The following is a 17,294-nucleotide window of genomic DNA, read 5'->3' on the forward strand; positions in this document are numbered from 1 at the left end:
TATTATTTTTTAATTTATTAGAAATAAAGAGATGATAATTGACTTTATATGAGAACGACTTCATACCTTAAAAATGTTCATTAAATTATAAGTTTAGTAGCTTAACTTTCACGTTGGTTTATTTAATTCATGAATTTTTAGAAAATATTGAAATCATTAAATGTCAAATTCGAATTTAAAATCTTAATCTAAATGACATACGTATTGATTCTAGAGAAGAACGAGTGTCAGCAAGAATACTGACCTTAAAAGAAAGTAGATTGTTGAACTGTGAATTCCCACGTTGGTGGGAGAGGGGAACGATGGGTATGGTATAAGAATCTCTCCCTAGTAGTCGCGTTTTAAAAATCTTGAGTGGAAGCCGGAAAGACTAAGGAAGAGAATGTGGACAGTTAGATTGTTATATTCATCCATATTAAAGAGATCAAATTTGTATCTTCTAAGGGAAGATCAAGCTACACAATTTGATCTTATCAAACATATACTAATTTGAGATTCATTACATAACTTTATACACAGAGAGCATCTGAAAATGGGAATTTGATGGGTTAATAGTTAATGCATGGGAATGCAAGTTCGTGAATCAAGGAGGCCATTTGCAACGCCGCAATAGGCTTTAATAGCAGAAGGGGAGCTTTGGCCTTTCTCAGTGCTGTAGAAACGAAGGTAATCTTGATGATCAAACGCCTTAAACTGCTGTGGATGTTTGTCGTCCACCAATTCTTTTGGAATCTGAACAATCCCATCGTTGAACGAAAACAGCCCCACTGAGTATCTCTCTCTGTTTCCACTCATCGTCACTCTGTGCGGCGCCGAGTATATCCTCCCATTGCTCCACGCCTGTCCCAACAACCCCACAATTGTTTGTAAGTTTTTGATGGGTTATTGCTAGTTGTAATGGAATTTGAAGTTAATGGAAACTTACAAAGAAGGCATCTCCAGCCATGATGATGAATGATTTGGCAGAAGATTCAGCAGAAGGAGGCTGATATTCAACCCATCTGTTGTCTCTGGTCTTGATGTGTAACCCATTTACTGAATTCTGATGAAGAATGGTGAGGAAGCTCTTGTCGGTGTGAGGGAAAGCCCCCAAATTCATCTCGTTCCGATGTGGGACTCTGTATTTGATCATCCGGAGAAGATATTTGGTGGATTGGGTGTGAGAAAGGAAGAGGCTTTTGAGGCCGTAGCTCTCGAACACCATCTTCTTCACCGTCTGCTCCAATTGGGAAACCAATTCTGCGTAGGATTTGAGGTTTTCACTGCAAAATAGTATGTGGGTTAGCTCTGAAAGTGAGAAATAAAGGCAGAATGAAGGAAGGGAAGAAATTTACCAGAACAGAGGGTTTGGGCGAGAGGGCCACATGAGGTTGGAGAAAGATTGGATGTTGGAGGGAAGAAGAGGGTCTTCAATGCCCATGCTTTCATGGATAGGCATCAATGGGTTCTGCCCAAAGTAGCCATGGAAAGGCTTCTCAGACACATTCTGAACCTTCCTCTCCAATGGAACTTCGAACACCTCCTCCATGGCTTCCATCATCTTCAAAGAACTCGCCTCCATTGAAACGCTGTCGCACAACGCTACAAAGCACCCATATTCTTCAAGTGCTTCCCGGACCTTCTCCCTCGTCGAACCCCACTTCCTCCCTCCGCTCTGCAAATTGTGTGAACTAAATCTCACAACAGGAAGCTCACCCGCCATTGATGAACACTAAAACTCACCTCTGTTAAGTGTTTATTGTCTCTGTTTTTGGTTTGGAACATATGGCACTAAAACACCCTTTTTATACCCAAATTTCGAAAATGGATTTGACTTAGAAGAAGAGAATTATAATTAATCAATTACCGACCACGCATTTTTCAAACATTTTTGTAATCATAATCTTTGTCAAACTATTAAACAACATGTTTTTAGAATTCTGGTTTACTTCTTGGCACACCGTTTTTCAGCCGTCTTATTTAATTTTTAATTAGTCTTTAATTAAACTAAAATTCTGTAATTAACCCATAATTCTTTTGCTTACATCTTAATCCCCGTGTTTGACTTTCTAGTTTAAGATAATCTAAGAAGGAATTTAGGTGATGGATGTTGGATTGGATTAGAATAAAAACACAAACTTTATTAACATAATCTTATTTTTTTTATTATTATAATATATATAAATATATAGAATAAGTTGGAATATTAACTAACACAAATATAATTCAGTTATAATTTCCATGCGTCATATTAACTAACACAAAAATTTCACCAGAAAACGGTCACATTCTTATCTATTTTAAATGCTTTAATGGAACATTTAATGGGCATATGGAACCCTATGTAATCATAAATGTGTTGAATTTCTAAAAATAATTTAAACAAACATTATTGTATTTAATATAAATAATACAAACCACCTTTGCATTACATTTGTGATATTATTTTATTTGCGATACGTGGCATTTGATGCATAGCTAATATAAGCTTAAAAGTCAATAAGGATTGCATTTTTCATTTTAATATATAGTTTAATAAGGATTGTATTCATTTTTTTTTAATGTCAATTGAACTATGTTCATATTGGTTTATATATTTTTTATCAATATTATTATTTAAAAAAAAAAACCCTTTCATTTAAAACAAATTATATGTGTATATATAACCCTTCATTAAGACAAATGGGCATTTATTTGAAAAACGAGCCACTTTGAATATATTTTTTTTCTCTTATTTACTTATTTATTTTATTTCTCTATTTGATTCAAAATAATTTTTTATTAGGTAATGAAGAGCATTTTTAGTTAGTTAATAAATTAAGTCAAACACACTCTTATTTTGATAATCATAATATACAAAAACTTTATAATATAGTCAGCATTAAATATATATATACATATACACTTTGGTTTGTGACTCAAAAATGAGGAGCACTTTTAGGTATTTGTGTGGTATAATGTCCTTTTCATAAAGTCTACATCCAAAATTTCAACTATATATTATTTTTTTAAAATAATGTCATTCTTCATTTATAAAATAATATAAACTATTTAATGCAACCCTCTAATATGTAAATGTAATAATATTTGACCACCCCATTATTAGTTTATTATATTATATTTTATGATAATTTTTTCAAAATTAAATCAATTCTAATATAAAATTAGACGTATTAAGTGAACTCAACATTTTAGGTAATATAATGCACCATGCCATCAATATTCTATTAATTACTAACTGACACGTGATAGTCATACCTTATTTTTATTAAAATTTCTTTTAAATATGTTCTATTGAAAATCTGATGTCACACCGTTCATACCTGTCATGATTTTACCTATATTTGTTTTCTCTTCGTTTGGTTGAATTATATTGAATATATGGGTGAAATTTTAAGATAAAAGAGAATATAATATTTATTAATATAAAAATCATTTTTCTCTAAAGTCAATAATAATATTTATTTATTAAAAAAAAAAGGGAAATTGACATTTTGAAACGGCTCCAAAACCCAACACGATTCATTGCCAACAGCTTATCTTGAAAGCCACTTTTCCACAAAATCTTGCCGTCGGTGACATAAAAATTGTGTTCATTAGATATGGTTCCATGGATTCATGAACGTTAATTCGTTACCCAAATTCATATTAGAATATAGTCTTTTTTATCTTTATTAAATTTATATGATAATTATAAATTCAGCCGGCCGGGAGGGAGGCGGCGGCCGGCTCGACTTTGACCATCGCAGAATTCATCACCCTAATCCTTGGTCCGATCATCATATAATTCATTCCGGTGCCGGAGAAATGAGAAATTTGTTTGTGTTTTTAATGTCTTTTTTCTAGATGAAGAGAAAATGAGAAAAGTGTTGAATAGTCCAATACCCATTTCCTAAATTCCTTATTGGATTGTTATGAACAAGAGAGTCGAATGAAAAATTGGGTTAATTCAGAATTTGAGTTTAATTAAAGACTAATTAAAAATTAAAGAAGACGGCTGAAAAACGGTGTGCCAAGAAGTAAACCAGAATTCTGAAACATGTTGTTTAATAGTTTGACATGGATTTTGATTAGAAAAATGTTTGAAAAATGCATGGTCGGTAATTGATTAATTATAATTCTCTTCTTCTAAGTCAAATCACTAATCCCGCCCAGCGTTACATTAAGAATAACAAAAACAGATGCCATTTTCAAAATTTGGGTATAAAAAGGGTGTTTTAGTGCCATATTTTCCAAACCAAAGACAGAGATAATAAACACTTAACAGAGCTGAGTTTTAGTGTTCATCAATGGCGGGTGAGATTCCAGTTGTGAGATTTAGTTCGCACAATTTGCAGAGCGGAGGGAGGAAGTGGGGTTCGACGAGGGAGAAGGTACGGGAAGCACTTGAAGAATATGGGTGCTTTGTAGCGTTGTACGACAGCGTTTCAATGGAGGCGAGTTCTTTGAAGATGATGGAAGCCATGAAGGAGGTGTTCGAAGTTCCATTGGAGAGGAAGGTTCAGAATGTGTCTGAGAAGCCTTTCCATGGCTACTTTGGGCAGAACCCATTGATGCCTATCCATGAAAGCATGGGCATTGAAGACCCTCTTCTTCCCTCCAACATCCAATCATTCTCCAACCTCATGTGGCCCTCTCGCCCAAACCCTCTCTTCTGGTAAATTTCTTCCCTTCATTCATTCTGCCTTTATTTCTCACTTTCAGAGCTAACCCTCATGCTATTTTGCAGTGAAAACCTCAAATCCTACGCAGAATTGGTGTCCCAATTGGAGCAGACGGTGAAGAAGATGGTGTTCGAGAGCTACGGCCTCAAAAGCCTCTTCCTTTCTCACACCCAATCCACCAAATATCTTCTCCGGATGATCAAATACAGAGTCCCACATCGGAACGAGATGAATTTGGGAGCTTTCCCTCACACCGACAAGAGCTTCCTCACCATTCTTCATCAGAATTCAGTAAATGGGTTACACATTAAGACCAGAGACAACAGATGGGTTGAATATCAGCCTCCTTCTGCTGAATCTTCTGCCAAATCATTCATCGTCATGGCTGGAGATGCCTTCTTTGTAAGTTCCCAATAACTTCAAATTCCATTACAATTAGCAATAACCCATCAAAAACTTACAAACAATTGTGGGGTTGTTGGGACAGGCGTGGAGCAATGGGAGGATATACTCGGCGCCGCACAGAGTGACGATGAGTGGAAACAGAGAGAGATACTCAGTGGGGCTGTTTTCGTTCAACGATGGGATTGTTCAGATTCCAAAAGAATTGGTGGACGACAAACATCCACAGCAGTTTAAGGCGTTTGATCATCAAGATTACCTTCGTTTCTACAGCACTGAGAAAGGCCAAAGCTCCCCTTCTGCTATTAAAGCCTATTGCGGCGTTGCAAATGGCCTCCTTGATTCACGAACTTGCATTCCCATGCATTAACTATTAACCCATCAAATTCCCATTTTCAGATGCTCTCTGTGTATAAAGTTATGTAATGAATCTCAAATTAGTATATGTTTGACAAGATCAAATTGTGTAGCAGATCTTCTCCTTGACGTGTAGTTTTGATTGTTTTGAGCGTAAGCAACGTAAATGTGAGCCAAGAGAGATTGTTTCGAGTATATGAGTGAGATTGGGACGTTGTGTGCTTGAGCGTCGACAAAGGGTTTCTTGACGAATCACCCCGACAAACCTCCCCCAACAACTTTTTTCATCAGGAGAGACTTGGATTACAATGTTCTTACGTTTAGACACTTTTTAGCATCAGAAAAAATTTATGTTCTTATAGTGTTTATGAACAGCTCAAGCCTACCGCCAGTAGATATTATTCTCTTTGAAGAGGTTTCCACACCCGTATAAAGAATGTTTCGTTCCCCTCTAACCAATATGAGATCTCACCGTTCAAGAAAAATTGGTGTCTTCAAGTAAAACACTTTCATATAAAAACCAATAGTCTTACTATGACTTGAAATTCTAACATAAAACTTCTTTTATATGGAGCATGAAACTGCACCAAAACAGACGAACTCTTTGTCATATTAACATGGAATGAACTCGATATACCGTTACGAACCACGCCTTTACCTTCTACTCATCCTCGTTGTAGTACGGTTAGCGACGTAACTTCTTAAAGAAGGGGACTGAGTGAGGCCATCTGGGGCAACTGTTGTGTTCACAATACCATTTTTCTGCTGCATTCTTCTCCTTGCTATGTATCCTCTGATCCAGGGAGTCACATCTTCATTAATCTTGATCATTACGACGAAGATGAGACGGTAGATCACTATCATGCTAAAAAGGACGCTGAGGTTCACCCATTTCGATCGGTTCAAGTCGATTTGAAACACGACTCGTAGGATGTACTCGCCTGGTAGCTTCGGAAGCATTGGCGACTGGTTATCGAATGTCAAGCCTAGTAGATCATTCTGGTACTGACCCTGAATATGCATTGTGTTTATATATTAATCAATCATGAAGACTTGTCTTAAGAACAGTGTTTGTTTGTTTATTGTTTTACCTGCAAAGCCCAGAAATGGAAGCTGATATACGACATTGGATAGCGCCAAAAAGGCTTCGGGATGTCGTTCGGTAGCCTAAAGTAACCAGAAACCAGCATGAAAATACCCTGCCATTGATCATATAGCAAACATAAGAAGAAGAAATCGAAACGATTACACGACACGACATGAACATACCTGAATTCCAGCACCAATGATAATGCCCATCAGGAAGTTAGGGACAACACTAGCAATTGCCATCATCAAGCTTTCGACTACAGTGACACTAGCGTAAAGACACAGCACGAAGAACAAGTAATGCTCGAAACCGGGATGAAGACGAACCATGAAGTAACAAATAGTTCCAGAAAGGAAGGTGATTAGTATCAGGAATGGCATGGCTGAGATTGTATTACTAATCACAAATGAACCAACGCCATAATGACCATTCAATCTCTCCCTATGGAACACCTGGGGGAAACAAATCATGCTCAAAACTTGGAATCATTCTCATTTTCAGTGTGTTTAACAATCGAATTTTACCTTCATATCCTCTGCAAACGACGGGAACCCTCCGATTGACATGAACGTAACGAAGCCAAACACGAACGACGCACAAGATCCTCTTGCCTAAACCATATATCAGATCAAGACACATAAACTTGTGAGTATTAAACAATGAACTCAGGCGTTTGGATGGTCTTATAAAGTGCACCACAGAGTAAACAAAATCAAATACCAGAATGGAATTGTAGCCAGTTCCAACGTTGAGGTAGATGGTTCCAATGCAGATGGTTACAACAACATAAATCACAAGCCTGAGCCAATAATATCCGAAGTCCCTCGACATGTTGACGAACGAACGCTTCGTCAACATAAACGCCTGCATAAAGAAACTAGCCTGACTGCCTCCCAAATCTAGCACGGTTCCTTTCTGCAACACAAAGAACTTTCAGGAACATTCGAACTGAACAATCATTCGGCAGTGGATTACAGTAGCTAGTAGAAGACTTACAAATTTCGACATCTCCTCGACCTTTTCTTTCGCTGCATAACACTGTTGTGATGAACGATAGAAGTCGATAAGAGTTCGAATCGCTTCGGCCGTGCTGATTTGCTCCAATGGATCATCACTAGATTCAAACTGAATGGAGAAAATAGAAAAGGGATTAAGAATCAGCATTGAGTAAAAGGGAAATGGACTGCAAAACGTAAGAGTAACTTAAAAAGTTATACCCTTAATTTCATAGAACCTTTGAGAGTGGCCTTGACTTTATCGAAGTCTGAATTGATGCATCTAAGAAAATGGTCAGAAGGGTTCCTCAAAGCAGGGCAAGGAAAGCCAGCTTGAGCAAAAAACTACACAGTTCAAGAATTTAATATCAAAACCTCCAACAATGGCGGAACACCTTAGCTCTGTAGCTCGCATTAGATCAAAAATGGAAGAACTCTCACCTCATAAGCCTCTGAAACTTGACCAAAATACACAGTTTTGCCTCCAGAAAGCAAGTAAAGTTGATCAAACAGCTCAAAAACCTCACTACTTGGCTGATGAATTGAGGCGATCACTGTTCTTCCATCCCTCGATAAAGCTCTCAGCGTTTGAGTAACAAAGAATGCAGAAGCACTGCGGAAATCACAGAATGAATTGAATTAAGAAATCAATGGTAATTTGATTTCTAGCGTTAGGGTTTCTCCACATACCTGTCTAATCCACTGGTGGGTTCGTCGAGGAAGAGCAATCGAGGTCTCATGAGAATTTCCATGGCGATACTAACCCGCCGCTTCTCGCCGCCGCTGATTCCACGCAAATGCCAGTTCCCGATGACCGTGTCGGCGCAATCTTGAAGACCCATCTCGATAATAGTGCTCTCTATCAGAGCTCGTTTCTCCTCCCATGGCATTTTATCGGGGAGACGAAGCCTAGCCGAATAAGCTATCGTCTCCCTCACCGTCAGTGTGCCGATTAAGTTATCATCTTGAGTCACGTAAGCCTGAGTGACAAGAAAAACCAAATAATTCTTTCAGTTTTTGTGTTTGTTTCCCAAGACGGAAAAAATGGGAAAAAGACAAGAAAAACAATACCCAGCCGTCTTTTATTCAGCTGAAAGCAACAATGTTCATAAACCCATCCACCCACTTAAGAAACCCCACGTAATTCTAACTCAATTTTAGTGCATCAAAATCAATATATTACCTCAAACTACCACGAAATGAATGAATTCTTGCACGCCCTTCAAAACCCTTTTTCTAAAATTCAATTTTAATCATGTTTATGGGAAATGATCACCCAAAAAACCCAGAGATTATCAAAAGAGCCAATAGTATAGAAGAACAGAGTAAAACAGATTAGAACAGAGCAAAACAGAGGAGAACAGACCGCAGCGCCGAAGGAGAGCTTAGTTTTGCGTCCATTGAGGAGAATGGTACCAGAGAGGAAGGCATTAGAAGCGAGACGGCTCGAAAGAGCATCAAGAAGAGTAGATTTTCCAGAACCAGAAGGCCCCATTAAAGCAGTGAAAGTTCCAGGCTCTGCATAACCAGTCAATCCTTCCAAAACTTTCTGAACTTCTCCATTGCTTAAACTCACCATCACCGTCAGATCCTTCCATGTCAATCTGGCAGAAACCCCCCCAACAATCTCCGTTTTCGCCTTCTCTCGCCATAGCGTCTCACTCAAAGGGCTCAACCCAATCCCCGCCGCCCCATTCCCCGTCGATTTGCTCGCCTCAATCTCCATCTCCGCCGCCGTCGCCACTCCCAATTCCTCCAACACCCCTCTGTTTTCCTCCGCTTCCTCCCCAAAAAAAGTGTATAAATATATGAAAGAAAGAAATTGGTGAAATGGGTATCGTGTGACTAAGACCGAGAAGAATCAGAGAAGAAAAAAGGGAAAGCCCATGCAAAAGGAGCCTGAAAGAACAGAAGATTGCGAATCGTATGAGCGATGAAGCGTTCAGTTGAATGAGAATTTTGGAAGAGATTAAAGGGAAGGAAGAAGGAGAAGCCATATTTCTAATCCGTAATTAATGGGAACTGGTAGATGTTGGTAGGGGTATTGAATGCTAAGGCCGACAGCTTGCTCTACCTTCCATGGCGGAATAGTGACCTTTCTCTTTAAATTGTTCTCCTCTGTTCTTTCTAACTCATCCACATGCTTCGATATGAACAGAAACCAAACTTTCTCGCTTTTTATGCAAAATTTCTCTTTGTAAAATTAATGCCAATAAATCTAAATCAATTTTTTTTTTGCATATTTAAAGAGTCAACCGCCATTTAATAGCAGTTAGTTTGGTTGCAGAGGAAGGAGATGGGCCTCGCAGTCTGTCAGCCTCGCCACGCACACCCCAACCGACTATTAATTCATCGCCTCTTAAAAACCTTAGCCGCTCTGCATTCAAATTCAACCCTTAGCCCCTCCCATACACACTACCCCTTATAAACTACGTACAACCATATTATCCGCTCTCGTGACTTTACTCTGAGCTTTTTCAAGAGGCCTCGTATGATATGTACTTCTTACTTATAAATTCATGACCATCACTTAATTAGTCCATATGGAACTTATTCTAAATAATCCTCAACAATTCTCTCCTCGAACAAACTACATCATAGAGACTCCCTTGAGACCTATAGAGCCCTCGAACAGTCTCTCCTTAATCAAAGCTCGATTTCTTCTTAGGAGCCCTCGAACAAAATACACCACTTATTCGACACTTCAGTCACTTATGACTACACCTTCGAGGCTCACAACTTCTTTGTTCGACATTTGAAGATTTTATTGATATGACAACTAAGATAAGGGTATGACTATGATACTATGGTATGAATCACGACTCTCCACAATAGCATAATATTGTCCACTTTGAGCATAAGCTCTCATGACTTTGCTTTCGTCTTCCCAAAAGACCTCGTACTAATATAAATGTATTTCTTATTTATAAACATTCAATTTATCTTAATTTTTTTTTTAAAAAAGAAATTTAACAATATCAATAAATGTTTCATTTTTAGGTATTTTTAATTTTTGATAATCACTATAGTTTCTACTTTTAATTTCATATAAATATTATTGGGTCTGTAATTTTTTTTTTTTAGAAAAATAAAATTCGGCAGAATTCTTCAAATGACAATAAATGAAATTTCAACCAACTCTAAGATATTATTTAAAATCCAATAAAAAAAAACTAAAATTAAAATTATTAATGCCTAAACTACCCCTCAATACCTATAGCTTAGCTTTAAACCTGATAAATTATTTTGGTTTTTGATGTTGGGTAAATAAATAGACATACCATTAAATTTTCTTTTTTTATATATATATAATTTATAAATAACAAAATGGGCCGAAGGGAAGACCCACCCGAATGGATTGGGCCCAAAAACTTTATCAAATTATAAAATTCAATATTAATAAATAAAACATTTAGGGTTAATTATAATATTTATAATTAATTTAAGTTTTATCAAAATATTATTTCTTTCTTCAAAACTTTATTATTAATTAAATTTTAATACTAAAATAAAGTTTTATAGTATTATTCAACTTCAACTTTTAGCTTGGAAATGACTTTTGTGGTCATAAAATAAAAATTCTATGTTGGACTATAGTGGATAGAGTAGACAAGCAGAAGGGTAAAAATGTCATATTTCTAGATTTAGGTCAAACCTAAATAAAATGAAAACTATATATTTGGCATCAAATCACCAACAAAATCTGTATTTTTATTTAATAGTCAAAATATTAATCCTCTCCTAATTTCCTTTTATACGCAAATTCCAATTAAAATATCTTGCCTTTTATTTATTTATTTATTTATTTTTATCTGGAAATAATATTAACAAAATCAATACGTTTTACCAAATTCCTAGCCAAGTAAAGCTAATTAATTCTCTAATTCTCTCTATTTTCCCAATTCCCAAAATTCAAAAATTAAAATAAATATATATATCACTTTAATTTTTGTTTCGGTAATTATATTAATATGCTGATAAATTCAAAAATTAAAATATTTATCTAACTATCCATATTTAGTAATTTGGAAATAATCCCATAAAAATTCATGCGAGTTTCTAATGGTAAAAAGTTAACATAATTAATTTATTTTAATTTATATCTATTTAATATACAGTTTTAGTATTGATTTTATTATTCGAATTAAATAGAGTGCATTAAATATAAATATCAACACATTTATTATTATTTTTACATCTTCAGCCAAATTTAAAATTTAAAAACATTGTTAGAAAAAATAAAATCATTTTAAAGCTTAGAGATGGTACTTCATTAATTAAAAGTATTTATAATGATAAATAAAAAAATATAAAAAAATTTTTGGAGCCTTCCAAAATACACCCACTTTAATATCATGGTAGGAATCATGAATATTTAGAATGGTATGGTTTGTCTAATTTAAGAATAAGTTTTGGTGATTTTACTTTTAATTTATTAAAAAAATGTCGGGTAAAATAGAGATAATATTTTGCTTATAAACTCATATTGTTCGAGTATTAAATGTTTTTAAAATGAAATAGTTAGGTGTCGAAGGGCGTATGAACAGAACGGTTTGGTTGCAAACGTGTTGGTTGGGTGAGGGTAGTGTAAGCACGCTCAGCAGTGCCCGCCATTGCCTTGCCGCTGCGTCCCCTCTACACGCGGCGACAAGGAAAAGTCTGTAACTTAAATTTAGGATATTTACAAAACACCCCCCAAAGAAACACTAATTTGCAATTTTAGCCCTTCTGGTTTCTTCCCCCCTTCCATGTTTATTAAATATTATAACATAATTTCCTCCAAAACCTTATTTTATTAAATTCCCTCGTCTTTATCTCTAACCATTTTATTTATTTATTTATTTATTTATTGGCATTTCCAATTCCAAACCATCGGTTTCCTTCACCCAATTACTTCAATTAATTCCCAATAAAACTGATTTAAAAAATGCAATGAATCTCTCTCTCTCTCTCTCTCTCTCTCTCTCTCCAGTTCCCATTAAAACCTTTTTCTCTCTGAAACAAATTCTCAGTCAAAACCTCTGCTCGAATTTCAGCGTTATCCTCAACTCTTCGTCTTCTTCATCTCTCGATTCGACCTTTTGCTTTCTTCCTCCGTCTTCTTCTTCCACCATTTCGGAAAACCACGACTCTACTGAACCAGAGATTCGCCGGTGGTTTGATTGCTAATTAAGAGTATGTTTTCATCTTCTTCTCTCTCTTTTCCTTTCCTTTTATCTTCATTGCTCGTTCTCTGTAATCGATTCTTCCACTGTGCCGCTGAATTTGCTTTTCCTTTTTTATTTCTCTCAATTTTCAATTCCTTCTGTTCTTTCCTTTTTCACCAGCCGGATTTTCCGATCAGGTGCCTCATTCTTCTTTATATTCAACCAATTCGTCAATCATCCACCACCGGAAACGCACATTCCTCTGAACGAAACGAAGACCTAGCCGGAATTTCGATCAGAGGAGGCGAAAAGAACGAGAAAATCGATGTCTCAAACGGCGCCGTTTAGTTCCTCGAATTTGGAACGGTTTCTTCACTGCGTTACTCCTTGCGTTCCTTGGCGAACTCTTCCTCGGGTAAAAATAAAATATATTATATATATATTCAGCATTTTTTCTTTAATTATTTAATTATTTAATTATTATTTATTATTTCATTATAAATCCTACATTTTCCACCCTTCCCTCCGTTATAATTTTTCATTTATTTATTTCTGAATTTGTATCTGCAAAACCATGTGACTCACGATGTGGATAATTTTTATTATATAATTATTTCAATTTCCACCTCAACCCTAATTTTGGAAATTGAAAATTCCCCCATTTTCCACCACCAATATAATTTTCTCCATTTCCCCATGGTCAGCTTTATTTATTTATTTATTAAATAAAATAAAAGTAAATCATGGAAAGGAATTAACAAAAAGTTCATTCTTAAATTTCTTTCCATATCTTAATTTTACGCAAATTTCTTTCCATATCTTAATTTTACGCAAATTTCTTTCCATAACAAATAATTAATGTAGTGGGCCCTTAATGGGCCGACGTAAGTCATAATTATTATTTATTTAAAGATTTAATGTCATTTTTTGAAGCTCAATTTAATTTAGATAAATAAGCAAATTTATTATTTTCGTCGAAGTTGGCCCCACCCTTATCTTCAGAATTTCTTATTTTTGTCATTTGCTTGAAAAATAAATTAAATAGATAGGACATACGACATGTTTTCAAATGTCTTGTCATTACAAGTCTTTCCTCTGCGCCACGTGGCATTTTGATTATTTTGAAGTTTTTTTTTTCTTTTTCCGGCCATGAATAAATACTTTCATAATTTAAATTTCATTGATGTGGGTCATCAGAAAAATTGTCGAATGTCTTTAACGTTAAAGTCTTCAAAATGAGATTTAATGGCTTTTGATCTTTTTTGCTCATTTATTGATGATATCGCTGCATGTTATCCCTTTGATTGCTTCCTCTAAGCCTACGATGTTTCTTTTCCTTATAGAGTTGTCTTCATGATCTCAATAGTCAGTGGCAACAACCTGATAAAGATACCATTCGGTACTTCACGCTTGGTGAGCTGTGGGATTACTACGATGAATGGAGTGCATATGGTGCTGGTATACCATTACAGTTGAATGCTTTTGAAACTGCTACCCAATTCTACGTGCCTTATCTGTCTGCAATTCAGATCTACACAAGCAAGTCTGTTCCGCCTTCCAGGTATACTGAAGCAACTTTCATTTCCTTCTGCTGCCTTTGAAGTTTGAAAACTGTGAGATCCCATGCTAGTTGGAGAGGGGAACGAAGCACTCCTTGTAAGGGTATGGAAACCTCTCTCTAGCAGACGTGTTTTAAAACCGTGAGGCTAACGACAATACGTAACGAGTGAAAGCGGACAATATCTGCTAGTGGTGGGCTTGAGCTGTTACAAATGGTATCAGAGCCAGGCTTCGGGTGGTGTGCCAGTGAGGACACTGGGCCCTCAGGGGCGTGGATTGTGATATCCCACATTGCTTGGAGAGGAGAACAAAACACTCCTTATATGAGTGTGGAAACCTCTTCCTAGCAGACGTGTTTTGAAATCGTGAGGTTGATGGCGATACGTAACGAGTCAAAACAATCAATATTTGCTAGCGGTGGGCTTGGGCTATTACAAATGGTCTCAGAGCTAGGCACCGGATGGTGCGAGACACTGGTCGGAGTAGGGCTAGATTCTCTTCATAGTAGACGCGTTTTAAAACCTTGAGGGGAAACCTAGAAAAGAAAGCCCAAAGAAGACAATATCTGCTAGCTAGCGGTGGGCTTGGGCTGTTACAAATGGTCTCAGAACTAGATACTGGACGGTGTGCCAACAAGGACACTGGCCCCTAAGGGGGGTGAATTGTGAGATCCCACGTTGGTTGAAGAGGGGAATGGAGTACTCCTTATAGTGGTGTGGAAACCTCTCCGTAGTAGATGTGTTTTAAAATCATGAGGCTGACAGCGATGCATAACGGGCCAAAGCGGATAATATCTACTAGCGGTGAGCTTGGGGTGTTACAAAAACTGATATGTTTCTTTTAGACAAATGGTTGTTTATTGGAATTTATGAAAGAGGGAAGATTAGTGTGAGTTTTAAAGGAAATGTTTGATATACAATTTAGTTTTTAGTGCATTGTGTTGCAAATGAGCTATATTTGTTCGAGTTATGTGTGTAGAAGCCGAAGATATGATAGTGACATGGCAGAATGTGAAAGCGATTCTTGGAGTGACGATAGCTGGAGTGATATCTTGTCAAGATCCCTGAGCAACAACTCTAGCAGGACATGGGATGCTGTTTCTGAAGATTCGATCTTCGACCAGGAGGGATCGTGGCTGCTGAGGGAAAAACTTGGCTACCTCTCTTTACAGTATATGGAGATGTCTTCTCCTTATTGGAGAGTGCCTTTTATGGACAAGGTAGATCCTTCGTTGTTCTAAATTGATCACGGTATTTATCTTCACGGATAGAAACTGATGTTTTCAAATTTAACAGCTCTATATTTGTCGATAAGCCTTCGATAGAAGATCAAAAGATAGTTTTGATATTCAAATGAAAAAAGAAAATAGGTGGAATTTAGATGGTCGAGTACTGCAAGAACACATAAAGCATTGAAGAAGTGTAAAATGATATTATCAGCATCTTCTTCTTTGCTTATGTTAGACGATCTGCATTTCAGATAAGGGAACTAACTCAAAACTATCCAGCACTAACTACACTTAGGAGTGTGGATCTTTCTCCAGCTAGTTGGATGGCTGTTTCCTGGTAAAATTCGCCTTCCCTATTGACCGATCCACGCAAAAGCTTATTTGCCGTTTCCTTTTGCTTATTGGTTCTGTTCAATGCTTTTAACTTGATTCAGGTACCCTATTTATCATATCCCTAGTCAGAAAAACGACAAAGACTTCGCGACGTGCTTTCTAACGTATCATACATTGTCATCATCTTTTCAAGGTGTGGGACTATCAATGTTTCTTTTCAGAAATGTTATGAACCAATATCTGTCTATACACTACAAAGTTAAATGTTTGATGACTGCAGATTGCTCTATGGATCATGAAGGGCAAGATGGATGTAGTTGTTCCGAATCCGATACCGGGGGTCAAATCGATGGCAAAACTAGTACTTCTACTTCTACTAGCCTTTCTCCATTTGGGTTAGCCACTTATAGAATGCAGGGAGACCTCTGGTTGAAGCCAGACACGTCTGACTACGACCGAATCGTCGATCTCTATCATGCAGCTGATTCATGGTTGAAGCAGCTCGGCGTCCAGCATCACGACTTCAACTTCTTTTCCCTGCACTCGAGCATGTAAATAATCAGTTTCCATTTCGTAGGCTGGCTTACTGATTCTCCTTCATGCAGGTTGTATATTTCTGTTCATGCTTTTGCAACCAACATGAGAAGCTCTTACCTCTGCCTCTGCTCACTGCAGTTCATTTCACAGTTAGAAAACCAGGAGTTTTGATTCAGAACCAACGCTTCTGTACTTTTTTGCTCATGAAAAATGATGAACATTGCTGTGGTTTAATAGCAGAGGCATGGCTGAGGGGTTTTTTTCTGGATTCAGACTTCAGTTTTTCTCCCCAGTCTGCTTTTAACCTTTTATGGTATGAACTTCCCTAGACATGTAAGTTGCTATTAAGACATGCCTGATTGGGAGTTGTTTTGTAATTGAGTGTCAATTTTGTTTATCTGGTGGAGTTGTAATGTAAGTTTTTGTTCTTGTTTCTCTCTGTCTTTACTTTAATCGTTCTTCAATGGTTGCTAGAGTAGGAAATATATAGTTCGAAGTTCAGAGGGAGATTCGAATCTCGTTTCATTATGACTTCATTTTAGTTTTCTATTTTTGAATTTACCATTATTTTACCCCGATTTTCTTATTTTGGTTCTTCCTTTCTTGAAAAATTTGAAAATAATTTTTGGGCTTGGTTTTAATTTTTTTTTTCTCCTAAAATATTTATTTTTTTTAATTCAAATTTGGGTTATTTTGGTAGATAAGAAAAAAAAAAATAGCAATATTGTTCGGTTTTAAGTTATCACGAAGGTCATTGATTTGATCGTTATTTTGAAATAATTAAAATCATATTTAATAGATTTAAAATAACTTTGAAATATATTTGATCAAAATCAAAGTGACAAGATAAAAAGTATGATAGAGAACGTAGAGGAAGTAGGATGGGTAGTTGGTCAGATCTAGTATGGATCGTACATGAACGGTAGTTGGAGTTGGCAGCTCTCTCAGGGTTCCCTCATCTGAGATCCCTGGGGAAGAGGATCGGAGTTGGCAGCTCTCTTA

The 17,294-nt window shown here is 36.5% G+C and overlaps 4 protein-coding genes across 6 annotated transcripts; 2 read left to right on the top strand and 2 right to left on the bottom strand.

Annotated features, from left to right (window-relative positions):
• Positions 1-531: 531 nt before the first annotated feature.
• Positions 532-1,778, bottom strand: LOC111431472 (probable 2-oxoglutarate-dependent dioxygenase AOP1). The gene is made up of 3 exons (XM_023068119.1): positions 1,335-1,778; positions 926-1,262; positions 532-840 (listed from the first exon to the last, which is right to left on the bottom strand). The coding sequence occupies exons 1-3, from the start codon at positions 1,700-1,702 to the stop codon at positions 556-558; spliced, it is 990 nt and encodes a 329-aa protein (XP_022923887.1). The 5' UTR covers positions 1,703-1,778; the 3' UTR covers positions 532-555.
• A 2,378-nt stretch (positions 1,779-4,156) lies between these two features.
• LOC111431473 (probable 2-oxoglutarate-dependent dioxygenase AOP1) lies at positions 4,157-5,439 on the top strand. Its single transcript, XM_023068120.1, has 3 exons — positions 4,157-4,636; positions 4,709-5,045; positions 5,131-5,439. The coding sequence occupies exons 1-3, from the start codon at positions 4,269-4,271 to the stop codon at positions 5,413-5,415; spliced, it is 990 nt and encodes a 329-aa protein (XP_022923888.1). The 5' UTR covers positions 4,157-4,268; the 3' UTR covers positions 5,416-5,439.
• Positions 5,440-5,891: 452 nt separating this feature from the next.
• LOC111431465 (ABC transporter G family member 11) lies at positions 5,892-9,213 on the bottom strand. Its single transcript, XM_023068110.1, has 10 exons — positions 8,854-9,213; positions 8,178-8,467; positions 7,929-8,100; positions 7,710-7,832; positions 7,489-7,617; positions 7,213-7,407; positions 7,017-7,103; positions 6,672-6,944; positions 6,494-6,601; positions 5,892-6,413 (listed from the first exon to the last, which is right to left on the bottom strand). The coding sequence occupies exons 1-10, from the start codon at positions 9,211-9,213 to the stop codon at positions 6,057-6,059; spliced, it is 2,094 nt and encodes a 697-aa protein (XP_022923878.1). The 3' UTR covers positions 5,892-6,056.
• Positions 9,214-12,342: 3,129 nt separating this feature from the next.
• LOC111431528 lies at positions 12,343-16,731 on the top strand. 3 transcript variants are annotated; one of them, XM_023068201.1, is made up of 7 exons: positions 12,343-12,662; positions 12,815-13,049; positions 13,978-14,195; positions 15,173-15,413; positions 15,674-15,759; positions 15,857-15,948; positions 16,036-16,731. In XM_023068201.1, exons 2-7 carry the CDS (start codon positions 12,960-12,962, stop codon positions 16,308-16,310), a joined length of 1,002 nt encoding a protein of 333 aa, XP_022923969.1. In that variant the 5' UTR covers positions 12,343-12,662; positions 12,815-12,959; the 3' UTR covers positions 16,311-16,731. The 3 variants fall into 3 exon arrangements, with proteins under 3 accessions (XP_022923969.1, XP_022923970.1, XP_022923971.1); XM_023068202.1 differs by having other exon boundaries at positions 12,832-13,049; XM_023068203.1 differs by lacking the exons at positions 12,343-12,662; positions 12,815-13,049 and adding an exon at positions 13,832-13,882.
• Positions 16,732-17,294: the final 563 nt, after the last annotated feature.

Source organism: Cucurbita moschata, unplaced genomic scaffold (assembly GCF_002738365.1).
Source record: "Cucurbita moschata cultivar Rifu unplaced genomic scaffold, Cmos_1.0 Cmo_Scf00036, whole genome shotgun sequence".
Taxonomy (NCBI): domain Eukaryota; kingdom Viridiplantae; phylum Streptophyta; class Magnoliopsida; order Cucurbitales; family Cucurbitaceae; genus Cucurbita; species Cucurbita moschata.

Excerpts from the sequence above, each read along its gene's own strand:
- LOC111431472 (XM_023068119.1), bottom strand. The coding sequence starts at position 1,702 with ATGGCGGGTGAGCTTCCTGTTGTGAGATTTAGTTCACACAATTTGCAG. Across the intron at positions 1,263-1,334 it reads CGCCCAAACCCTCTGTTCTG|TGAAAACCTCAAATCCTACG; the intron begins GTAAATTTCTTC and ends ACTATTTTGCAG. Across the intron at positions 841-925 it reads TGGCTGGAGATGCCTTCTTT|GCGTGGAGCAATGGGAGGAT; the intron begins GTAAGTTTCCAT and ends TTGTTGGGACAG.
- LOC111431473 (XM_023068120.1), top strand. The coding sequence starts at position 4,269 with ATGGCGGGTGAGATTCCAGTTGTGAGATTTAGTTCGCACAATTTGCAG. Across the intron at positions 4,637-4,708 it reads CGCCCAAACCCTCTCTTCTG|TGAAAACCTCAAATCCTACG; the intron begins GTAAATTTCTTC and ends GCTATTTTGCAG. Across the intron at positions 5,046-5,130 it reads TGGCTGGAGATGCCTTCTTT|GCGTGGAGCAATGGGAGGAT; the intron begins GTAAGTTCCCAA and ends TTGTTGGGACAG.
- LOC111431465 (XM_023068110.1), bottom strand. The coding sequence starts at position 9,213 with ATGGAGATTGAGGCGAGCAAATCGACGGGGAATGGGGCGGCGGGGATT. Across the intron at positions 7,408-7,488 it reads TCGAGGAGATGTCGAAATTT|AAAGGAACCGTGCTAGATTT; the intron begins GTAAGTCTTCTA and ends TTTGTGTTGCAG. Across the intron at positions 7,104-7,212 it reads CTGGCTACAATTCCATTCTG|GCAAGAGGATCTTGTGCGTC; the intron begins GTATTTGATTTT and ends TATATGGTTTAG.
- LOC111431528 (XM_023068201.1), top strand. The coding sequence starts at position 12,960 with ATGTCTCAAACGGCGCCGTTTAGTTCCTCGAATTTGGAACGGTTTCTT. Across the intron at positions 15,414-15,673 it reads GAGTGCCTTTTATGGACAAG|ATAAGGGAACTAACTCAAAA; the intron begins GTAGATCCTTCG and ends TCTGCATTTCAG. Across the intron at positions 15,949-16,035 it reads ATTGTCATCATCTTTTCAAG|ATTGCTCTATGGATCATGAA; the intron begins GTGTGGGACTAT and ends TGATGACTGCAG.